This window comes from Bos javanicus, unplaced genomic scaffold (genome assembly GCF_032452875.1).
Source record: "Bos javanicus breed banteng unplaced genomic scaffold, ARS-OSU_banteng_1.0 tig00004450_1, whole genome shotgun sequence".
NCBI lineage: Eukaryota > Metazoa > Chordata > Mammalia > Artiodactyla > Bovidae > Bos > Bos javanicus.
This window is the reverse complement of record NW_026893918.1, coordinates 49301-74226: the sequence shown is the minus strand read 5'-3', so window position 1 is coordinate 74226 and position 24926 is coordinate 49301. Positions and strand designations below refer to the sequence as shown.

General features: G+C 40.8%; 1 protein-coding gene and 1 pseudogene across 1 annotated transcript in view; both read right to left on the bottom strand.

Moving 5' to 3' along the window:
- LOC133244032 (adhesion G protein-coupled receptor E2-like) overlaps positions 1–14736 on the bottom strand; it is a 65960-nt gene extending 51224 nt beyond the window's left edge. Inside the window, exons 1-2 of the mRNA XM_061410701.1 lie at positions 14124–14736; positions 295–348 (exon numbers count right to left, since the gene is read on the bottom strand). Coding sequence (XP_061266685.1) covers positions 295–348; positions 14124–14154 — 85 coding nt within the window. The 5' untranslated portion in view covers positions 14155–14736. The remainder of the gene's footprint in view (positions 1–294; positions 349–14123) is intronic.
- A 337-nt stretch (positions 14737–15073) lies between these two features.
- On the bottom strand, positions 15074–16590 carry LOC133244035 (protein SET-like; annotated as a pseudogene).
- Positions 16591–24926: the final 8336 nt, after the last annotated feature.

The window sequence follows — 24926 nt, the reverse complement described above, 5'->3', positions numbered from 1 at the left end:
GATGGAGACCGTCATCAGAAGTTCCAGAGAATGAAAGAAAGCTATCATCTGGGGGTTCATGGGCAGAAGGGAAGGAAGCATGAATGGGAGGAAGGGAGGGAGGAAGGGGGAGAGACAATGCTGTCCAAAGGGGAAAAGCTTAGGACACTCTGGGCATTTGGGTAGAAGAAACAACTTCTCTTGTTCCCAGAGAACCATTTCTGAAACTCACTTGAAAAATAAGTCTCCTTCTCTCCCTTGTTGGTGAGAGAACCCAGACCCTGGGATTCATTCTCCACCTTTCCCCAGACTCACCTTTACTGTTCTGGGCCGTAGGTCCCATTGGGAACAGCAGCAGCACCAAGAGTCCTGGGGCAGAAAGACAGAGATGATAAAGATAGGAAAATGGAGCTTCAATTTCAACACTTTCCATGTAGCCCCTGCCTCCTGGGGAGATGGTGGTGTCTCCACTGCCCACCACTTTCCAGCAGCCTCCCCAAGGTTCCTGTGCTTTGCACAGAACTGAGGACTCGGCCTTTCCCCTGCATCTCCTGGGACTCCCCAAGGAATCAGTTACTGACAGGCACAGCCCTCATGGAACCTCAGGTGCTAGATGTAAAGGGACAGAGTATACACAGAGAGCTGATGACAAGGACACATCTTAGAAACTCCAACCTCTCCCAAATGAGGGGGCATATTTGAAGGAGGAAGAAAGTCCTCAGATTGGTGCCTTTGCCCATACTCAGATTCTTGATCCTCTGGCAATGGCTGAAATCTCTCTGGATTTCTCTCCAGGATGGTTTCTCCTGTTGAAGTTACATGTTTCAGGACACATAGGAAGAGCATGGATATTGCAGTCCAAGATTGGAGTTATACAGTCCAAGCTCTTCCTCATGATGATGTCAGCAGGACATGGAACCCTGGAATCAGGAGAGGGTGAGGACAGGTAGATATGAGAACTAAGGTATCTGCGGGTAGATCCAGTCTGCCGTGGATAAGTGGCCTCTCTAGGTTCAGCAGGCATGGCTGCTATGGTTCCCTGCAGATGAGCTCCTGGCCTTTCTATAGTGCACTGAGGTCACAGCTCCTCTCCTTGATTTCAGTCCAGGCCTGAAATGAATCATTGACAGCAGTAGGCTTTGTGATATGAAACCACTGTGGGTGTAAAGGGATCAAGTCTACCCTACAAACAGTGCCCAGTCTGTCATCCCATCCAAGTGAAAAGTTGAACCCTAAGAAAAATCTTTTCAGAGCTCTGTGCTTTACAGGATCTTTCTTCTGAGGCAAAGATAAAAAAGAATTCCTCTTCAGGCTGTACTGCCATTTCAACACTGTTATGTGATAGAGGATCCTGGTGGAGATTGGATTTTAAGGCCCAAGTCTGCATACAAACTTTCACTTGGTAGCCACGTGTCTTTGGAAATGTCACCTGTCCTTTGAAGCACAATTTCCCCAATGCAAAATGAGTTGTTCTTCAGTTGTTAAGCCGTGTCCAACTCTTTGTGGCCCCATAGACTGCAGCACATCAGGTTTCTCTGTCCTCCACTACCTCCCAGAGTTTGCTCAAACTCATGTCCATTGAGTCAAGGATGCTATCCAAACATCTCCTCTTCTATTGCCCCCTTCTCCTCATGCCTTCGATTTTTCCAAGCATCAGGGTTTTTTTTCCAGTGTGTCAGCTCTTTGCATCAGGTAGCCAAAATATTGGAGCTTCAGCTTCAGCATCACTCCTTTCAAAGAATATTCAGAGTTGATTTTCTTTAGAATTGACTGGTTTGATCAAATGAGTACAATGGTAGTAATAGCATAATGGCATGAGCTTTATTTCAGTTGTAGATGACTGAAGACTAATAAGGTTTAGTTGATATTATGGTTAATTTTATGTAGCAATGTGGCTGGGCCGCTGTACCCACATATTTGGTCTCACACTAGTCTGGATATTGCTGTGAAGGTGTTACATGAACTAGCATTGTTTGGTAGGAAAAATAATTTCTTCCATCTTTATCTTATAGTGGATCACAGTTGATTAACAATGTTGTGTTAGTTTCAAGTGTATAGCAAAGTGATTCATTACACATATACGTATATCTATTCTTTTACAAATTATTTTTGCATTTAGGCTATTACAGAATATTGAGTAGAGTTCCCTGTGCTATGCAATAGGTGCTTGTTGATTATCTATTTTAAATATAGCAGTGGGTACATGTGAATCCCAAACTCCCAATCTATCTCTCATCCCCCACTTCCCCCCTGTAATCATAAGCTTATTTTCTAAGTCAGTGAGTCTGTTTCTGAGTTAACATTTACATCAGTAGACTCTGAATAAAGCACATTACCCTCCATAATTTAGGTGAACCTCATCCAATCAGTTAAAGGCCTAAGAGGAAAAAGAAAATTGATCTCCTTGAAGAAGAAGAAAAAAAAAAAAAAAGCTTCTGGAGGCCCTCGAATGTGAGATGCAACATCAGGTCATCCTGGGTTTCCAGTGTGCTGCTGGTTCTTGAGGTTTTTGGGCTTTCCAACCTCCACAATTTCATGAATCAGTTTCTTAAATAAAATCCTTTCTCACTTCTATTGATTCATCCTATTGGTTCTGTTCCTCTTGAGAACCTGGGCTAATATAGGTGGTAAAATGAGAAATCTTAGTTAAGTTTCACTAGAAATGTATTTCACCAACTTGGGACTTTCCTGGTAGTCCAATGGGCAGGAATCTGCCTGCCAATGCAGGGGACACAAATTCAATTCCTGGTCCGGATGGTCCCACATGCTGCAGAACAACTTAACCCCGTGAGCCACAGCCACACACATAGAGCCCATGCTCTGCAATGAGAAGCCACCAGTGTTTGGAGGAGAATGGGTTCATATAGATGTATGGCTGAGTCCCTTTGCTGCCCACCTGAAACTATCATAACATTGTTAATCGGCTATGAAAAGTAAAAGTGAAAGTCGCTCAGTTTTGTCTGGCTGTTTGGACCCCATAGACTATACAGTCCATGGAATTGTTCAGGCCAGAATAGCAGAGTGGGTAGCCTTTCCCTTCTCCCGGGAATCTTCCCAACCTAGGGATCAAACCCAGGTCTCCCACATTGCTTGCGATTCTTTACCAGCTGAACCACAATGGACGCCCAAGAATATTGGAGTAGCTAGCCTATCCCTTAATCAGCTATATGCCAATATGTAATACGAAGTTTTTTAAAAGAGAGAGTTGGGGGTGGTCCTAAGATGGTGGAGGAATAGGACAGGGAGACCACTTTCTCCCCCACAAATTCATGGAAAGAACATTTGAAGCCTGAGCAAATTCCACAAAACAACTTCTGAATGCTTGTAGAGGTCATCAGGCACCAGAAAGGCAGCCCATTGTCTTTGAAAGGAGATGGGACAAAATATAAAAGATATGAGAGACAAAAGAGGTAGGGACGGAGGTCTGTCCCAGGAAGGGAGTCTTAAAAAAGAGAGAAGTTTCCAAACACGAGGAAACACTCTCACCTGCGGGTCTGTGGCAAGTCTTGGAATCTCATAGGGCAACATAAGTGCAAGGAAAAATAAATAAATACCTACTTAAACCTGACAGATTCCGTGCCTAACGGCAACTTCCAGCGGAAAAGCAGCCCAGATGCTAGCATCCACCGCTAGCAAGTGGGGGCTGGGCAGGGAGGCGAGGGCTGCATTGCTTAGGGTAAGGACCTGGCCTGAATGCCCCGACGACAATCTGGGGGAACTAACATGAGATATCAACCCAGACTGGGGGATAGCCAGAGAGAGAGAGAGAGAGAGAGAGAGAGAGAGAGAGAGAGAGAGAGAGAGAGAAAGAGAGAACTATCCAGTGAAAAGCTCTAACCTAAGACACTGCCAGGCCTGCTCACAGAACAAAGGACTGAGCAGAGCTAGCCAGCTGTGGACTGGCCCATCCCCCACGGGAGACAGGCAGGCGGGAGCAGCCAGAGCTGGAAGGGGGCAATCGTGGCTCCAGAGAGGCATCCTCTACCAAACTGAAAGCAGGCTTCATTGCTAACCAAGACTTCTTGGGATTCTGGATGGTTGACATTCACCGGGAGGGTCATAGCCAGAGATCAGCTCCCCAGAAGAGACACACGGCACACCTGAGAAGGTGCGCCCATTGTGCACCCAGAAAACTGAGCGGCTGAGATGGGGGAGGGGATAAGACGCACCCCCCACCTGGGGGTGACTGTGCTCGCCAAGCACCTGATCATCTGAGCTGCTTGGACCTGGGACGGGCACAGAATGCAGGCCCAACCCAGTCTGTGCCTTTGTGGAGTACCTGAGAACCTGAACCTGAGTGGCTTAAGCCTGGGAAGTGCACGCAACCCAGGGCCCACCTCAGACTGTTCCAGCAGAGCAATCTAGAGCCTGAGAAGTGTAGACCATGAAAGCACACACGCTGTGAGCAGGGGCAAACCCAGTGTGGCCGAGACACTGTGAGCACTCCACACACAGGCCAGTGATATTTGTTTGCAGTGTTCCTCCCTCTCCACAGCACGACTGAACAAGTGAGCCTAAAAAAGTGACCACCATCGCCCTCTTGTGTCAGGGCAGAAATTACACACTGTAGAGACCAGCAAACAGAAGAAGCTAAAATAAACAGAGGGAACCACTTTGGAAGTGACAGGTGCAAAAGATTAAAACCCTGTAGTTAGCACTGACTACATAGGAAGGGGCCTATAGATCTTGAGAAGTATAAGCTGGATCAAGGAACTATCTGAAAATGAATTGACCCCACACTGTCTGCAACAGCTCCAGAGAAATTCCTAGATACATTTTTATTATTATCATTTTTTAAATTAAAAAATTAAAAAATTTTTAAGTATTCCTCCTTTAATTTTCATTTTTTTAACCTACTATTACCTTGAAAAAAAAAAAGACCCTATTTTTAAGCAAACTTCACATATATATTTTATTATTTTTGTGACTTTGTTCTGTTTTTTTAATATTGTATTTTTGAGAGTCTAGCCTCTACCCTAGATTTTTAATCTTTGCTTTTTGATATTTGTTATCAATTTTGTACCTTTAAGAACCCAATCTTCAGTACCCAGTTTTACTTGGGAGCAAGATTACTAGCTTGACTGATCTCTCCCCCTTTTGACTCTCCTTTTTCTCCACTAGGTTGCCTCTATCTCCTCCCTCCCACTTCTCTTCTCTACCCAACTCTGTGAATCTCTTTGTGTGTTCCAGGCTGTGGAGAACACTTAGGGAACTGATTACTGGCTGGATCTGTCTCTCTCCTTTTGATTCTCCCTTTTATCCTCCTGGCCACCTCTGTCTCTTTTCTCCCTCGTCTCTTCTCTGTGTAACTCCATGAACATCTCTAAGCAGTCCAGACTGTGGAGAGCACATAGGGAAATGATTACTAGCTAGATTGCTCTCTCTGCTTTTGATCCCCCATCTTCTTCTCCTGGTCCCCTTTATCTCCCTCCTCCCTCTTCTCTTCTCCATATAACACTGTGAACCTCTCTGGGTGTCCCTCACTGTGGAGAAACTTTTCATAATTAACCAAGATGTTTTATCATTGGTGCTATAGAGATGGAGAAGTCTTGAGGCTACTCTAAGAATAAGACTGAAAACCAGAGGCAGGAGGCTTAAGTCCAAAACCTGAGAACACCAGAGAACTCCTGACTCCAGGGAACATTAATCGATAAAAGCTCATCAAAAGCCTCCATACCTAAACTGAAACCAAGCACCACCCAAGAGCCAACCAGTTCCAGAGCAAGACATACCATGCAAACTCTCCAGCAACACAGGGACATAGCCCTGAGCTTCAATATACAGGCTGCCCAAAGTCACAGCAAACCCATAGATATCTCAAAACTCATTACTGGGCACTTCATTGCACTCCAGAGAGAAGAGATCCAGCTCCATCCACCAGAACACTGACATAAGATTTCCTAACCTAGAAACCTTGAAAAGCCACCCTTCCAGCCCCACCCACAGCAAGAAACCTCCACAATAAAGAGGAACCACAAACTGCCAGAATATGGAAAGGCTACCCGAAACAGAGCAATATAAACAAGATGCAAAGGCAGAGAAATACTCAGCAAGTAAAGGAACAGGATAAATGCCCACCAAACCAAACAAAAGAGGAAGAGATAGGATATCTACCTGATAAAGAAGTCTGAATGATGATAGTAAAAATGATTCAAAATCTTGAAAATAAAATGGAGTTACAGATAAATAACCTGGAGACAAGGATTGAAAAGGTGCAAGAAATGTTTAACAAGGGCCTAGAAGAAATAAAAAAGAGTCATTATATAATGAATACTGCAATAATGAGACCAAAAACACTCTGGAGGGAACCAAAAGTAGAATAACAGAGGAGGAAGATAGGATAAATGAGGTAGAAGATAGAATGGTGGAAATAAATGAATCAGAGAGGAAAAAAGAAAAAAGAATTAAAAGAAATGAGGACAATCTCAGAGACCTCGGGGACAATGTTAAATGCCCCAACATTCGAATCATAGGAGTCCCAGAAAAAGAAGATGAAAAGAAAGACCATGAGAAAATACTTGAGGAGATAATAGTTGAAAACTTCCTTAAAATGGGGAAGGAAATAATTACCTAAATCCAAAAAACCCAGAGAGTCCCAAACAGGATAAACTCAAGGCGAAACACCCCAAGACACATATTAATCAAATTAACAAAGATCAAACACAAAGAACAAATATTAAAAGCAGCAAGGGAAAAACAACAAATAACACACAAGGGGATTCCCATAAGGATAACAGCTGATCTTTCAATAGAAACTCTTCAGGCCAGAAGGGAATGGCAGGACATAGTTAAAGTGACGAAAGAGAAAAACCTACAACCCAGATTACTGTACCCAGCAAGGATCTCATTCAAATATGAAGGAGAAATCAAAAGCTTTACAGACAAGCAGAAGCTGAGAGAATTCAGCACCACCAAACCAGCTAGCTCTCCAACAAATGTTAAAGGATCTTCTCTAGACAGAAAACACAGAAAAGTGGATAAACTCGAACCCAAAACAACAAAGTAAATGGCAACTGGATCATATTTATCAATAATTACCTTAAATGTAAATGGGTTGAATGCCCCAACCAAAAGACAAAGACTGGCTGAATGGACACAAAAACAAGACCCCTATATATGCTGTCTACAAGAGACCCACCTCAAAACAAGGGAAACATACGGACTGAAAGTGAAGGGCTGAAAAAAGATGTTTCATGCAATTGGAGACCAAAAAAAAAAAAAAAAAAAAAAGCAGGAGCAGCAATACTCATACCAGATAAAATAGTCTTTGAAAATAAGGCTGTGAAAAGAGACAGAGAAGGATACTACATAATGATCAAAGGATCAATCCAAGAAGAATATACAACAATTATAAATATATATGCACCCAACATAGGAGCATCACATTATGTAAGGGAAATGCTAACAAGTAAAAAGGGGGAAATTAACAATAACACAATAATAGTGGGAGACTTTAATACACCAATCACACCTATGGATAGATCAACTAAACAGAAAACTAACAAGGAAACACAAACTTTAAATGATACAATAGACAGTTAGACATAATTGATATCTATAGGACATTTTACCCCAAGACAACGAATTTCACCTTTTTCTCAAGTGCACATGGAACCTTCTCCAGGATTGATGACATCCTGGGCCATAAATCTAGTCTTGGTAAATTAAAAAAATTCAATCATTCCAAGCATCTTTTCTGAACCCAGTGCAGTAAGATTAAATGTCAATTACAGGGGAAAAGCTATTAAAAATTCCAACATATGGAGGCTGAACAACATGCTGCTGAATAACCAACAAATCACAGAAGAAATAAAAGAGAAATCAAAACATACATAAAAATGAATGAAAATGAAAACACAACAACCCAAAACCTATGGGACACTGTAAAAGCAGTGCTAAGGGGAAGGTTCATAGCAATACAAGCTTATCTCAATATATAAGAAAAAAGTCAAACAAATAACCTAACTCTACACCTAAAGCAACTAGAAAAGGAAGAAATGAAGAACCCCAGGGTTAGTAGGAGAAAGAAATCTTAAAAACTAAGGCAGAAATAAATGCAAAAGAAACATAGGAGACCACAGCAAAAATCAACAAAGCCAAGCTGGTCAGACTTTATTTTTCTGGGCTCCAAAATCACTACAGATAGTGACTGCAGGCATGAAATTAAAAGACGCTTACTCCTTGGAAGGAAAGTTATGACCAACCTAGATGGCATATTCAAAAGCAGAGACATTACTTTGCCAACAAAGGTTCGTCTAGTCAAGGCTATGGTTTTTCCTGTGGTCATGTATGGATGTGAGAGTTGGACAATGAAGAAGGCTGAGCGCTGAAGAATTGGTGCTTTTGAACTGTGGTGTTGGAGAAGACTCTTGAGAGTCCCTTGGACTTCAAGGAGATCCAACCAGTCCATTCTGAAGGAGATCAGGCCTGGGATTTCTTTGGAAGGAATGATGCTAAAGCTGAAACTGAAGTACTTTGGCCACTGTTGGGGGCCAGAGTGAGGTACTCCGCCCGTGGCAAAGGTCATGAGGAAGGAGGCTCGACATACGCAAAGGTGGGATCGAGCCTCAGGAGTCCCCCTGGAAATCCTCGAGCATCTACCCCCATAACCAGAGCCTTACTGCTTTACTACTTTGTGCTCCTACCTACACCTCTGACTTTACAGGGGGCTGTCCCCCACCACCTCTTTTGGAGAAGGAGTTAACTTAGAGCTCCAGTTAATAAATACTCCTGGGTGTGACAAGAGTGTTTCAACCTACAAACTCCTCTCAAAGTTCTCTAGCCTGCCTGACAGGCTTGTCCGGCCACATGTGATTGCTCACAGCCTCCCAACCGTGAGAGGCATGAGATGCTTTAAACCTTCTAAAAACAGGTTCCTTAGAAAAGTTAGAAAACTATTAGTATAAGTATAATGGGCTGATTAGAAATTGTATTGGTGAAGGGTTTTTCATTTGTTGAGCCAATGTTTGTTGCTAAGTCTCCATATCCCCTGCCCTTACACACATTAATGAATATATAGAAGAAATAAGTATTAACCTTTGATATTAACCACGTTAGACCTTAGGCTAAGTAAATTCTTTCCTTAACTAAAACCCACTACACCCTCACCCTATAGGAATGTAACTTTATTTGGGTGGTGTCTGTTTTAAGAATAATCACCCCTGGAGAAATAAGTGTCCTGGTTGACTGACAGCTGTCACAAGGAGAGGGTCATAAATTGTCAGCAGGCCCCCTGGCCAGAAGATGATGTAACACCCCTAAGACCTCTCTATACATTTGTATGAAACACCTGACTTTGATAAAAGTCAGGACTGCTGACCCCCCGTGACTTTTGCATAACATCTCAATGTATAAAAGTAGATCATGGAAAATAAAGAATTGGGATCAGTTTCTCGAAATGCTGGTCTCCCCATGTCGCTCTCTCTCCCAAATTCTGGCTGAGTCTCCATCTGGAGCCCGGAACCCGCCATGCTTGCTAATTATGCCTGGGCTTCTAAGATCCGACTGGGGAGGCCTCAGTGTCTCCTCTCCTTCGGGAGAACGGAAGGACGCCTGTGGCCTACGTAAGTGGTGCAAACTTCTTGTCTTGAAGTTTTAGTGGTCTCCCGCATAAACCAAGCTACTCAGCCTCTTTTCTCCACTGAATTTTCCTACTGAGCTATCCTTATTCTATTACTCTTTATATCCTTTATTAACGTTTAATTAAGCAATTATTTCCTGATCCTCGCCTACGCCATCTCTCCTTCAAATACCCTGGATCAGCCAGGGCTGGACCCTGGCAGGCCACCTCATGTGAAGAGTTGACTCATTGGAAAAGACTCTGATGCTGGGAGGGATTGGGGGCAGGAGGAGAAGGGGACGACAGAGGATGAGATGGCTGGATGGCATCAGTGACTCGATGGACGTGAGTCTGAGTGAACTCCAGGAGTTGGTGATGGACAGGGAGGCCTGGCGTGCTGGGATTCATGGGGTTGTAAAGAGTCAAACACGACTGAGTGACTGATCTGATCTGATCTGATCTGAAGCTGGTTCTTTGAGAGGCTAAATACAATTGACAAACCATTAGACAGACTCATCAAGAAACAAAGGGAGAAGAATGAAATCAACAAAATTAGAAATGAAAATGGAGAGATCATAACAGACAACACAGAAATACAAAGGATCATAAAAGAATACTATCAGCAACTATATGCCAATAAAATGGAAAACTTGGAAGAAATGGACAAATTCTTAGAAAAGCACAACTTTCCAAAACTGAAACAGGAAGAAATAGAAAAATCTTAACAGACACACCACAAGCACGGAAATTGAAACTGTAATCAGAAATCTTCCAGCAAACAAAAGCCCAGGAAAAGACGGCTTCACAGCTGAATTCTACCAAAAATTTAGAGAAGGGCTAAAGTGAAGAGGAACTTCTTCTTGAGGAACTTCAAAGCCTCTTGATGAAAGTGAAAGAGGAGAGTGAAAAAGTTGGCTTAAAGCTCAACATTCAGAAAACTAAGATCATGGCATCTGGTCCCATCACTTCATGGCAAATAGATGGGGAAACAGAGGAAACAGTGTCAGACTTTAATTTTGGGGCTCCAAAATCACTCCAGATGGTGATTGCAGCCATGAAATTAAAAGACACTTACTCCTTGGAAGGAAAGTCATGACCAACCTAGATAGCATATTAAAGTGCAGAGACATTACTTTGCCAACAAAGGTCCATGTAGTCAAGGTTATGGTTTTTCCAGTGGTCATGTGTGGAAGTGAGAGTTGGACTGTGAAGAAAGCTGAGTGCCGAAGAATTAATGCTTTTGAACTGTGGTGCTGGAGAAGACTCTTGAGAGTCCCTTGGACTGCAAGGAGATCCAACCAGTCCATTCTAAAGGAGTTCAGTCCTGGGTGTTCATTGGAAGGACTGATGCTAAAGCTGAAACTCTAATACTTTGGCCACCTCATACAAAGAACTATCTCATTGGAAAAGACTGATGCTGGGAGGGATCGGGGGCAAGAAGAGAAGGGGACGACAGAGGATGAGCTAGCTGGATGGCATTACCGACTTGATGTACATGAGTTTGAGTGAACTCCGGGAGTTGGTGATGGATAGGGAGGCCTAGCATGCTGCGATTCATGGGATCACAGAGTCGGACATGACTGAACGACTGAAGTGAATTGAACTGAACACCTATCCTACTCAAACTCTTCCAGAAAATTGCAGGGGAATGTACCCTTCCAAACTCATTCTATGAGGCCACCATCACCCTAATACCAAAACTTGACAAAGATGCCACAAAAAAAGAAAACTACAGGCCAATATCACTGATGAACATAGATGCAAAAATCCTTAACAAAATTCTAGCAATCAGAATCCAACAACATATGAAAAAGACCATACATCATGACCAAGTGGGCTTTATCCCAGGGATACAAAGATTGTTTAATATCCGCAAATCAATGAATGTAATACACCACATTAACTAATTGTAAGATAAAAATCATATGATTATCTCAATAGATGCAAAGAAAGCCTTTGACAAAATTCATTAACATCCATTTATGATAAAAACTCTCCAGAAAGCAGGAATAGAAAGAACATACCTCAACATAATAAAAGCTATATATGACAAACCCACAGCAAACATTATCCTCAATGGTGAAAAATTGAAATAATTTCCTCTAAAGTCAGGAAAACAACAAGGGTGCCCACTCTCACGACTACTATTCAACATAGTTTTGGAAGTTTTGGCCACAGCAATCAGAGCAGAAAAAGAAATAGAAGGAATCCAAATTGGAAAAGAAGAAGTAAAACTCTCACTGTTTTCAGATGACATGATCCTCTACATAGAACCCTAAAGACTCCACCAGAAAATTACTAGAGCTAATCAATGAATATAGTAAGGTTGCAAGATATAAAGCTAACACACAGAAATCCCTTGCATTCCTATACACTACCAATGAGAAAACAGAAAGAGAAATTAAGGAAACAATTCCATTCACCATTGCAATGAAAAGAATTAAATACTTAGGAATATATCTATCTAAAGAAATAAAAGATCTATATATATAAAACTATAAAACACTGGTGAAAGAAATTAAATAGGACATAAGTAGATGGAGAAATATACCATGTTCATGGATTGGAAGAATCAATATAGTGAAAATGAGTATATTACCCAAAGCAATCTGTAGATTCTATGCAATCCCTATCAAGCTACCAACAGTATTTTTCAGAGAACTAGAACAAATAATTTCACAATTTGTATGGAAATACAAAAAACCTCGAATAGCCAAAGCAATCTTGAGAAAGAAGAATGGAACTGGAGGAATCAACTTGCCTGACTTCAAAGCCACCGTCATCAAGACAGTATGGTACTGGCACAAAGACAGAAATATAGATCAATGGAACAAAATAGAAAGCCCAGAGATAAGTCCACACACCTATGGACACCTTATCTTTGACAAAGGAGGCAAGAATATACAATGGAGAAAAGACAATCTCTTTAACAAGTGGTGCTGGGAAAACTGGTCAACCATTTGTAAAATAATGAAACTAGAGCATTTTCTAACACCATACACAGAAATAAACTCAAAATGGATTAAAGATATGAATGTAAGACCAGAAAATATACAACTCCTAGAGGAGAACATAGGCAAAACACTCTCCGACATAAATCACAGCAGGATCCTCTATGACACACCTAACAAAATATTGAAAATAAGAGCAAAAATAAACAAATTGGACCTAATTAAAATTAAAAGCTTCTGCACAAAAAAGAATTAATCTCAAAAATATACAAGCAACTCCTGCAGCTCAATTCCAGAAAAATAAATGACCCAATCAAAAAATGGGCCAAAGAACTAAACAGACATCTCTCCAAAGAAGACATACAGATGACTAACAAACACATGAGAAGATGCTCAACATCACTCATTATCAGCGAAATGCAAATCAAAACCACAATGAGGTACCATTTCATGCCAGTCAGAATGGCTGCTATCCAAAAGTCTATGAGCAATAAATGCTGGAGAGGGAGTGGAGAAAAGGGAGCCCTCTTACACTGTTGGTGGGAATCCAGACTAGTACAGCTAGTATGCAGAACAGTGGAGATTCCTTAAAAAACTAGAAATAGAACTGCCATATGGCCCAGCAATCCCACTGCTGGGCACACACACCAAGGATACCAGAATTGCAAGAGGCACATGTACCACAATGTTCATCACAGCACTGTTTATAATAGCCAGGATAAGGAAGCAACCTAGATGTTCATCAGCAGATGAATGGATAAGAAAACTGTGGTACATATACACAATGGAATATTACTCAGCCATTAAAAAGAATACATTTGAATTGGTTCTAATGAGGTGGATGAAACTGGAGCCTATTATACAGAGTGAAGTAAGCCAGAAAGAAAAACACCAATACAGTATACTAACACATATAAATGGAATTTAGAAGGGTGGTAACGATAACCCGGTATGCGTGACAGAAGAAGAGACACAGATGTATAGAGCAGTCTTTTGGACTCTGTGGGAGAGGTTGAGGGTGGGATGATTTGCGAGAATGGCATCGAAACATGTATATTATCATATGTGAAATGGATCGCCAGTCCAGGTTCAATGCATGAGACAAGGTGCTCGGGGCTGGTGTACTGGGATGACCCAGAGGGATGGGATGGGGAGGGAGGTGGGAGGCGTGTTCAGGATGTGGAACACATGTACACCCATGGCGGATTCATGTCAATGTATGGCAATACCACTATAATATTGTAAATTAATTAGCCTCCAATTAATATAAATACACTTATATTAAAAAAATAAAAGAGGGAGTTGCCAAAAAAATGAGAAGCCCTTGCACTGCAACCAAGAGGAGCCTCCATGCACAGCAAACAGAGAAAGCCCACATACAACAGCAAGGACCCAGCACAACCAAAAATATAAATTAACTAACTAATTAAAAGTTTCACCAACCTTCTCCTTTGAGAACTTAACATAATTGAGTTAATACCCTTCTTAAATTTCCTTCCCTGCTTTCCTTTGTAAAGATAGTGGGAAAACCAGAAAAAAACTTTTAAAAGTAAAGAACAGAGGAAATTCTCAAACTGGATAAAGAGTCTCGGACAGCTTTAGTTGTCTAACTCCATCGTTATAATTCTACTTACCTGGAAGCAAACTTAGATACTTGTTTCTCATGGTGCAGAGAGCAGAAAGCCCAGCCACAGAAGATGTCTTATCTTTCTCTGTGTGTGGGGGAGGGACTTTTGTCTTTCAGTATGACTTCTGCTTTTCATGGGGCTCATCCAGGTGGCGCTAGTGGTAAAGAATCTACCTGCCAAAGCAGGAGACTGAAGAGACATGGGTTTGATAGCTGTGTTGGGAAGATCCCCTGGACGAGGGCATGGTGATCCACTCCAGTATTATTGCCTGGAGAATCTTGTGGACAGAGGAGCCTGGCAGGCTATGGCCCATAGGGTCACATAGAGTCGGACATGACTGAAGCAACTTAGCGCACACGTATCCTGCTTTTCATTACTTAACAGGAAATCACTGGTCTGGATGTTTCTTCCTCCTGTTTTGCCTGATGATTACTTCTCTGAAATTTCTAAGCATTTGCATAGCATTACTGGTATTTGTAGCGCAAGACTCTTCAAAAGTGGTTTTTATATTGTTTTGATATATGAAGACCTCCTCTATCAAACATGAAGACTCATTTTACTGGTCTTTTTGCATGTATGAGGACCTTGGTTCAGAGTGAATAGAATTATTTATTTGCTATATATTAACAGATTAAAAAATATTTTTGTGTACACATTTAGTTTTATTATAACCAAGCAACTTGTAAAACTGAGCATTATCTTTCCTTTCCAGTGAAACAAAAAGAAAAGTTTAAGAATAAACAGGGGCAAAATTACAATAGAGAACTTTGATAGCAAATAAGATCCTACAGGTTCTGCTGATTCTCCCAGCAAGCGGCAGGGCTCAAGTCGTCATTAGGAGAGAATTTTATTTTAAAATGTCACCTTAAACTGCAAGGATTTGCATTAAACATCACAATTAAACATGCCAAAGGAGAAGCCATGTTGTCAAAATGCCCACTTAACCCACCCAAACATCTGAAACCCACCCTTTCTAACCTTCTATAAACCCCGTTTTTAAAGTATTTTTTCTTTTTTTAAACAAGAGAAAGTAGACAGATACATGTTGGTAAATGCTAACTGTCCATATTCATATAGAGACACAGTGTACTCTCTGAGCCCAATATACAGAGAAGAGAGGAAAAAAGCTAGAATTCTATGCACTACTACACAGGGGCCTAGAACCCTTCAGTTTCCAGCAGAGCTAAGGGAGCAGGAGGTTTTTCTTTTTTCCCTACAGAGCATGGTGGTGTTGATTCCATAAAATTTTTGTTGAGACAGGAAGGGATAAAAATGAATTTGGAACAGAAATGGGTAGAGATTCTTTACTGAAGAATCTAGTATTCTTCTAGCATCACTGAATTCTTCTCAAGGTATTCCCCACCCCCACCCCCACCCCCCAAATAAGTTTTAAGCCATGGTATAAAGGGAAAAGAGACTTCAAAAGCAGGGCTCTGAGAACAAGAGGAGAGAGAGAGAGAGAGAGAAAAAAGACTGCTACTTGCTTTCAGGGACTGGAGAAAATAAAAAAAGGTTGGAATCCACCATCGTTCCTTTCATTAGTCATCTATCTCCTTCATCTTCCTCTCCTTCCTCCCCCTCATCTTCTTCACCTTCATTCTCATTCCCTTCTTCATCAGTATCTTCCAATCCTTCATCCTCTTCATCATTGTTGTCTTCTTCTCCTTCCCCTTCCTCATCATCCATGTCAGGAACCAAGTAGTACTGTAATGGATTTGGCAAATATCATCTTTGATGACCTCTCCTAACTCATCTGTACCTGCATCAGAATGATCAGTAAACCAGGTGAAGAAGCTTTCTGGTTCCTGATGCTGTCTCTTCCTGCTGGCTTTATTCTGTGTTTGACCTGATTGTTTCATCAAATCCTTTTCAGATTTCCATTTGATTTCAGTGGACTTTGAAGATGGGTCACCACTCTCATTCAGATGAAATTCGTTGGGGAGAATTTTGTTTTCAAAGTAAGGGTTTTCATCAAAGTAAAAATCTATTCTAGAACCTGATTTAATGTTTTCAAATTCTGTCACTTTGACTCTTGTCAAATAACGTAGTGCCTCTTCATCTTCCTCCCCAAGCTGTGCAGACACTTGTGGATGGTGATCAAATATTGCTACCCAAAATTTTGGGATTTTTGCCATCAATTCTGACCACTTTTGAAAAAATGGTTGGTGAAGTTTGTTATATTTCTATGCTACTTTCAAAATCTCCTCACTGGCTTGTTCATTAAGTCTATCTCATTTTGCACTTCATCAATATGCTCAATTGCTTCTTGCTATTCTTTTTCTTCCTTCAGTGAAGTTGAAGAAGCACATGCCTCGTCTGGCCTGGAGGCAGGAGTTGGCCTCGCTTTCTTTGGTTTCTTCACTTGGGGTGGAAGTGAAGACTGGTGTATGGGGGCCATGCTGGGAAAAAAAAAAAAAAGAAGCCAAGAACAAGCTCAGAGAACTCAGACTTTTTTATTTTTAAGTTTTATTTGGAAATATAGATTAAGAGGAAGTTGCAAAACACTACCGAGCAGTCCTGTGTAATCTTCAGTCTTTTTCCCACAAAGATTACATTTTCATATAGTGATAGTCCAATATTTAAATGAAGAAACTGACATTGGTATGATGTGTGTGTGTAATTCCATGTCATTTTATCATATATGTAGATTCCTGCAACTGTCACTGCAATCAAGATCCATCAATATTCCATCACCACAAAGATTTCCCTCATGCCACCAAAGCATCCCTAAACCTTGGCAGGTCTAAAACTAAGGATTTTATTCTTCAACAAAGCTCAACAGAGTTGAGATTCATATTTGATGGTGAAAGAAAATATTCCTGATATGTTTTTAAAGATAAGAAAAATATATCCCTCAAATATTCTGGAAGTCTGTGTGATGGAATTATGATAATTTTGTTTGTTTGCATTTTTAAACTTTTACTGTTTTCTATGTGACTATGATTATCAGTTCTGCTAGAGCTGCCACAACAAAATATAGAATGAGTGTCTCAAAGAGCTGAAATTTATTTTCTCACAATTTTGGGGCTGGATGTCCAAGATCAAGTGCTGGAAGGGTTGGTTTCTGATGAAAGCAAGCCCTCTCTGGGCTTGTACCTGGCCCTGTTCTCATTGTGTCCTCATATGACCCTTTCCCACCTATGTGGAAAGGCAGTAATCACTGGTGTCCTCTAGTTCTAAAAGTAAAGCTCTTCATGCTCCATCTCTTGGACATGACAACACCGGTGTCCTATTCCCTCACTCTTCCCTTGGCCTCCATTCCCCTGATGAAGTGCTTCTGTGCTGCTCCTTAGTGTCACTGACACCCCCAAATCTCCATACTGTTGTCCATAGTGGCTGTACCAGTTTACATTCCCACCAACATGTAGGAGGGGTCCCTTTCCCCCACATCTTCTCCAGCACTTGTTGTTTGTAGAATTTTGGTGATGGCCATCCTGACCAGTGTGAGGTGATACTTCTTTACAGTTTTGATTTGCATGTCTCTAATAATCAGTGATGTTGAGCATCATTCATATCCTTTTTGGCCATCTCTACAGATGGTGACGGCAGCCATGAAATTAAAAGACGCTTACTCCTTGGAAGGAAAGTTATGTCCAACCTAGATAGCATACTGAAAAGCAGAGACATTACTTTGCCAACAAAGGTTCGTCTAGTCAAGGCTATGGTTTTTCCTGTGGTCATGTATGGATGTGAGAGTTGGACTGTGAAGAAGGCTGAGCACCAAAGGATTGATGCTTTTGAACTGTGGTGTTGGAGAAGACTCTTGAGAGTTCCTTGGACTGCAAGGAGATCCAACCAGTCCATTCTGAAGGAGATCAGCCCTGGGATTTCTTTGGAAGGAATGATGCTAAAGCTGAAACTCCAGTACTTTGGCCACCTCATGCGAAGAGTTGACTCATTGGAAAAGACTCTGATGCTGGGAGGGATTGGGGGCAAGAGGAGAAGGGGATGACAGAGGATGAGATGGCTGGATGGCATCACTGACTCGATGGACGTGGGTCTCAGTGTACTCTGGGAGTTGGTGATGGACAGGGAGGCCTGGCGTGCTGTTATTCATGGGGTCATAGAGAGTCAGACACGATTGAGTGACTGATCTGATCTGATCTGATGTGGGGTATTTGGGGTAGGCTTCCCAGGTGGCTCAGTGGGAAAAGAATGGTCCTACAATGCAGGAGATGCAGGTTCACTCCCTGATTTGGGAAGATCCCCTGGAGGAGGGCATTCCATTGCAATATTCTTGCCTGGAGAATTCCATGGATAGAGGAAGCTGGTGGGCTGCAGTCCATGGGGGTGCAAAGAGTCCCACATGACTGAAGTGACTGAGCACACACCTACGCATACCTTCTTTGGAGAAATATCTATGTAGATCTTCTTCCCATTTTTGTTTTTCTTTTATTTTAGCATTGAGCTGCACAAGCTGTTTGAATATTTTGGAGATTAATGCCTTGTTGTTTGCTTCTTTGGAAAATATTTTCTCCAGTTCTGAAATGGTCTTTCTTTTGAAAAATGTTTATTTGTCTGTTTATTTGGCTATGTCAGATCTTATAAATTGTGGTGGGATGTGGGATCTTTATTGCATCATGTGGGATATTTCACTGAAATGTGGGCTCAGTAGTTGCATGTGGGCTCAGTTGCCTCCAGCATGTGAAATCATAGTTCCCCGACCAGGGATTGAACCCACGTCTCCAGCATTAACCAGTGGACCACCAGGGATCAAAAAAGATATTGTTACAATTTATGTCAAGGAGTGTTCTGTCTATGTTTTCCTCTAAGAATCTTATAATATTTGGCCTTAAATTTAGGTGTTTAAACCATTTGAGTTTATTTTTCTGCATGGTATTTGAGAATGTTCTAATTTTATTTATTTTTTAATGTGGCTGTCCAGTTTCTCAGCACCATTTAATGAAGAGACTGTCTCTTCTCCATTGTATATTTTTGCCTTCTTTGTCATAGAGTACATAACCACAGGTGTATGTGTTTGTTTCTGGACTTTATATCCTGTTCCATTGGTGTATATTTCTGTTTTTGTGCTAGTAGCATACTGCTTTGAATAACTGTAGATTATTAGTATAGTCTTATTTCAGGGACCCTCATCCCTCTAGTTCTGTTTTCTTTCTCAAGATTGCTTTTGCTATTTCATACAAATTAAATTTTTTTCTGTTTTAGTTTTGTGAAAAAGGCCATATAAGACAAACCCACAGTTAGCATCATACTCAACAGAGAAAAGCTGAGAGCACTTTCTTTAATTAAGAAAATTTTGGAGGATTCAGGATGGGGAACACGTGTATACCTGTGGCAGATGCATGTTGATATATGGCAAAACCAATACAATATTGTAAAGTTAAAAAATAAAATAAAATTTAAAAAAAGAAAATTTTGGTGAATCCTCTTCATCATTTCTGTAACAGTCATATCATTTGTGTGTGTGTGCACTGTATGTGTGAGCCAGTGTTCCTGATGGTATATTTGTGGATGATCTTTTCTTAGAGTTTAGGCTTCTTTGTTGTATATCAGCTCTCTCTGGGTTCAAGGAAAGGCATGACTTTGTAGTTTCTATGAATATTTCTCATTACTAGTTTGGTGTTACCTGTTTCCATTTTCTAGCCAGAAATCTAAGTATTCTCTATTTTCTTCTATATTTTAATAATTTATTTTATTTCTAAGTTTTAAACTTTAAATCATCACCACATAGCCATACCAATTCATATATTTATAAGGTATCTATTTACTAAGTTAGTTTTTTATTAAAAAAGACATTTTTTGTCTACCTAAAAATTCATGAGTATGCATGTTTTTAAGGAATTATTAACTGATTATAAATTTGTTTCTTTTATTTCTTTTTTTTAAAATTTTATTTTATTTTTAAACTTTACATAATTGTATTAGTTTTGCCAAATATCAAAATGAATACGCCACAGGTATACATGTGTTCCCCATCCTGAACCCTCCTCCCTCCTCCCTCCTCATACCATCCCTCTGGGTCGTCCCAGTGCACTAGCCCCAAGCATCCAGTATCGTGTATCGAACCTGGACTGGCAACTCGTTTCTTACATGATATTTTACATGTTTCAATGTCATTCTCCCAAATCTTCCCACCCTCTCCCTCTCCCACAGAGTCCATAAGACTGTTCTATACGTCAGTGTCTCTTTTGCTGTCTCGTACACCGGGTTATTGTTACCATCTTTCTAAATTCCATATATATATGCGTTAGTATACTGTATTTATGTTTTTCCTTCTGGCTTACTTCACTCTGCTTAATAGGCTCCAGTTTCATCCAGCCCATTAGAACTTGTTCAAATGTATTCTTTTTAATGGCTGAGTAATACTCCATTGTGTATATGTACCACTGCTTTCTTTATCCATTCATCTGCTGATGGACATCTAGGTTGCTTCCATGTCCTGGCTATTATAAACAGTGCTGCAATGAACATTGGGGTACACGTGTCTCTTTCCCTTCTGGTTTCCTCAGTGTGTATGCCCAGCAGTGGGATTGCTGGATCATAAGGCAGTTCTATTTCCAGTTTTTAAAGGAATCTCCACACTGTTCTCCATAGTGGGTGTACTAGTTTGCATTCCCACCAACAGTGTAAGAGGGTTCCCTTTTCTCCACACCCTTTCCAGCATTTATTATTTGTAGACTTTTGGATCGCAGCCATTCTGACTGGTGTGAAATGGTACCTCGTAGTGGTTTTCAGTGGAGACTTTGCAACACTTTATTCTTTAATACATTTTCATCAAACATTGAAAAATTTATAGAATATGCTTTACATAATTATAATACTATTATTTCACCCAAGAAAATCAATAGTTTCATTAGTAACTTTAAATATCTGAGGCATACTCAAATTATCCCAACTGTGTCCAAAATATTTTTATAGCATATATCCAAACCAGAGTCCTACTAAGATTGACATTGAATTTGATTGTCATGTCACTTTTCTCACTTTGATCTAGAATAACCTTATGAACTTTTTACAAGGATACTGACATTAGAAGAGTTTCCTATGTTCTGTAATTGCCTGATTGTTTCCTCGTGATGTCATTTAACTTGTGTGCTTTCCCCCTGTATTTCAAGTGTACTGAAAACCTGGTCTCAAAGAATAGGTTCCTGTAAGCTTTTTCTAGAATGAGCCAGAAGGTAAATATTTTTGGCTTTGTGGTCTTGCATTCTCTTTCACAAGCACTCAACTTGATATTGTAACCTGAAAGCAGCTATGGGCAATGAACCAGTGAATGGTGTGGTTAGGACCCAATCAGAGTTTATTTACAAAAACAGGCAGTTTATTTCCAGATTTTTTCCTGAAAATTGTAATTTGCCAAACCTTGGGGTAAAGGCTGGATTAGCTTTAGGACAGATGTATTTGTCACAATCCTTTATTTATCACAAACAAGATGCTTCTACTTCATGTCTTATCAGGAAATATTCAATGTCACACTGATATTTTTAATGTTGAGATTGATCATTAGTTCATTTGGTGGCTGTCTGATCTAACATTATTTAAAAAAAAAAAAAAACAACACTTTGTTCCTCATAATTAATCAGTAATCTCTTGGGAAATTTTGTGGGATTGACCTGTCTTTCAACAAAATTTCTCCCAGTGCATTTAGTGGGCATTTACTACCGAAAAGTTATCATGATCTAGTTCTGTCATATTTTCTATATTTATTGGCTGGTATTTTACTAATATCTATCCTCCAAGCTAGGCTTCAGCAGTACATGAATTGAGAATTTCCATATGTTTGAGTTGGGTTTAGAAAAGGCAGAGTGTCCAGAGATCAAATTACCAACATTTGCTGGATCACAGAGAAAGCAAGGAAATTCCTGAAAAACATCTACCTCTATTTCATGGACCATGCTCCTGACTGTGTGGATTGTAACAAACTGGAAAACTCTTCAAGAGATGGGAATATGGGACCATCTTACCTGTCTCCTGAGAAACCTGAATATGGGTCCAGAAGCAACTGTTAGAACCCTGTATGGAACAATTGACTAGTTCAGGGTTGAGAAAGGATTGCGACACTTTATAAGGCTGTTTATTGTCACTCTGTTTACTCAACTTATATACAGAGCACATCATGCTATATGCCAGGCTGGATGAGTTACAAGCTGGAATTAAGTTCTTGGGGAGAAATAGTGAAAGGTTGTAGTTGAATCACGCGAAGACATGGGGATTCTTGGCCCCCGGAAGAGAAGAATTCAATCCAGGGCCAGAGACGAGGCTTGATCGCTCAGAGCTTTTATGTAATAAAGTTTTATTAAAGTATAAAGGAGACAGAGAAAGCTTCTGACATAGGCATCAGAAGGGGGCCGAAAGAGTACACCCTTGCTAGTGTTAGCAATGAAGTTATATCAGTTCAGTTCAGTCGCTCAGTCATGTCCGACTCTTTGTGACCCCATGAATTGCAGCATGCCAGGCCTCCCTGTCCATCACCAACTCCTGTAGTGCACTCAGACTCACGTCCATCTAGTCAGTGATGCCATCCAGCCATCTCATCCTCTGTCGTCCCCTTCTCCTCCTGCCCCCAATCCCTCCAGCATCAGAGTCTTTTCCAATGAGTCAACTCTTTGCATGAGGTGGCCAAAGTACTGGAGTTTCAGCTTTAGCATCAGTCCTTCCAAAGAAATCCCAGGGCTGATCTTCTTCAGAATGGACTGGTTGGATCTCCTTGCAGTCCAAGGGACTCTCAAGAGTCTTCTCCAACACCACAGTTCAAAAGCATCAATTCTTCGGCGCTCAGCCTTCTTCACAGTCCAACTCTCACATCCATACATGACCACAGGAAAAACCATAGCCTTGACTAGATGGACCTTTGTTGGCAAAGTAATGTCTCTGCTTTTCAGTATGCTATCTAGGTTGGTCATAACTTTCCTTCCAAGGAGTAAGCGTCTTTTAATTTCATGGCTGCAGTCAGCATCTGCAGTGATTTTGGAGCCCAGAAAAATAAAGTCTGACACTGTTTCCACTGTTTCTCCATCTATTTCCCATGAAGTGATGGGACCGGATGCCATGATCTTAGTTTTCGGAATGTTGAGCTTTAAGCCAACTTTTTCACTCTCCACTTTCACTTTCATCAAGAGGCTTTTGAGTTCCTCTTCACTTTCTGCCATAAGGGTGGTGTCATCTGCATATCTGAGGTTATTGATATTTCTCCTGGCAATCTTGATTCCAGCTTGTGCTTCTTCCAGCCCAGCGTTTCTCATGATGTACTCTGCATAGAAGTTAAATAAGCAGGGTGAATACATACTCTGCAATGAATCCAAAGAATGTCTGGAGGTTGTAAAGACCTCACCAGACCTACTTCCATAATTTACATTCTAAGATAATAGAATTAGCCAGAAGGTTTAATCCAGAGACTGTCCTCAGGCAGGATACATTATTGTTATATAATCCTAAGGAATGTAGAGAAGGAAAAAAAAAAGTTTGTCCTTTCTTCCCCCTTGAGAATTCCAGACCCCTCTCTCCTTGGGACCCCTAGACTTCTTATCTGCCTAGGAAATGACTCAATAGCAACAACCTCAGATATGTGGATGATACCCACTCTAATGTCAGAAAGCAAAGAGGAACTAAAGAGTCTCTTGATGAGGGTGAAGGAGGAGAGTGAAAAAGCTGGCTTAAAATTTAATGTTAAAAAACTAAGATCATGGCATATGGTCCTATCCCTTCATGGCAAATATAAGGGGAAAAGGTGGAAGCAGTGACATATTTCCTCTTTTTAGGCTCTAAAATCACTGTGGATAGTGACTGCAGCCATGAAATTAGAAGATGACTGCTACTTGGCAGGAAAGCTATGACAAACCTAGACAGTGTGTTGAAAACAAAGACTTCACTTTGCCATCAAAGGCGTATATAGTCAAGGCTATGGTCTTTCCAGTAGTCATGTACTGATGTGAGAACTGGACAACAAAGAAGGCAGAGTGCTAAAGAATTAATGCTTTCAAACCGTAGTGCTGGAGAAGACTCTTGAGAGTCCCTTGGAAAGCAAGGAGATCAAACTAGTCAGTCCTAAAGGAAATCAACCCTGAATGCTGATGGTGAAGGGACTGATGCTGAAGCTGAAGCTCCAACACTTTGGTCACCTGATGTGAAGAGCTGACTCATTGGAAGAGACCCTGATGCTGGGAAAGATTGACGGCGGACAGAGCAGAGGAAGACAGAGGATGAGATGGTTGGATGGCATCACCGATTCAATGGATATGAACTTAAGCAAACTCCAGGAGATAGTGAAGGACAGGATGGTGAGGGACATCTTCTGACTCCAGGAGATGGTGAGGTGTGCTGCAGTCAATGGGGTCACAAATAGTCAGACATGACATATCAACTGAACAACATATACCCATTGATGAGGCTTCCCAGGTAACTCAGTGATAAAAAATCTGCCTGCCAATGCAGGAGATATGGGTTTGATCCCCGGGATGAGAAGATCTCCCAGAGAAGGAAATGGCAACCCACTCCAGTATTCTTGCCTGGGAAATCCCATGGACAGAAGAACCTGGTGGGCTGCAGTCCACAGAGTTGAACATGACTTAGTGACAAACAACAGCAACTGAAGGGAATTTTAAATTTAGTATATTATGATCATTTCCAGTCATTTTCCATTTGGTTTAAAGAGATACAAAGGGGTCAGTGGCTGTTTGTAGGGCATTCATTGTAGGTGAAATCTTTTGGTTTAGATCTTGCTTAGGTAACATTCTGAGAAAGAAATAATTTATTATATATGTAATAATATGTTATATAAGTAAACAAAACAAAACTGTGCTGTAACAATATATATTTTTTATCCAGCTCAGCTTATAAGATGTAAGAATC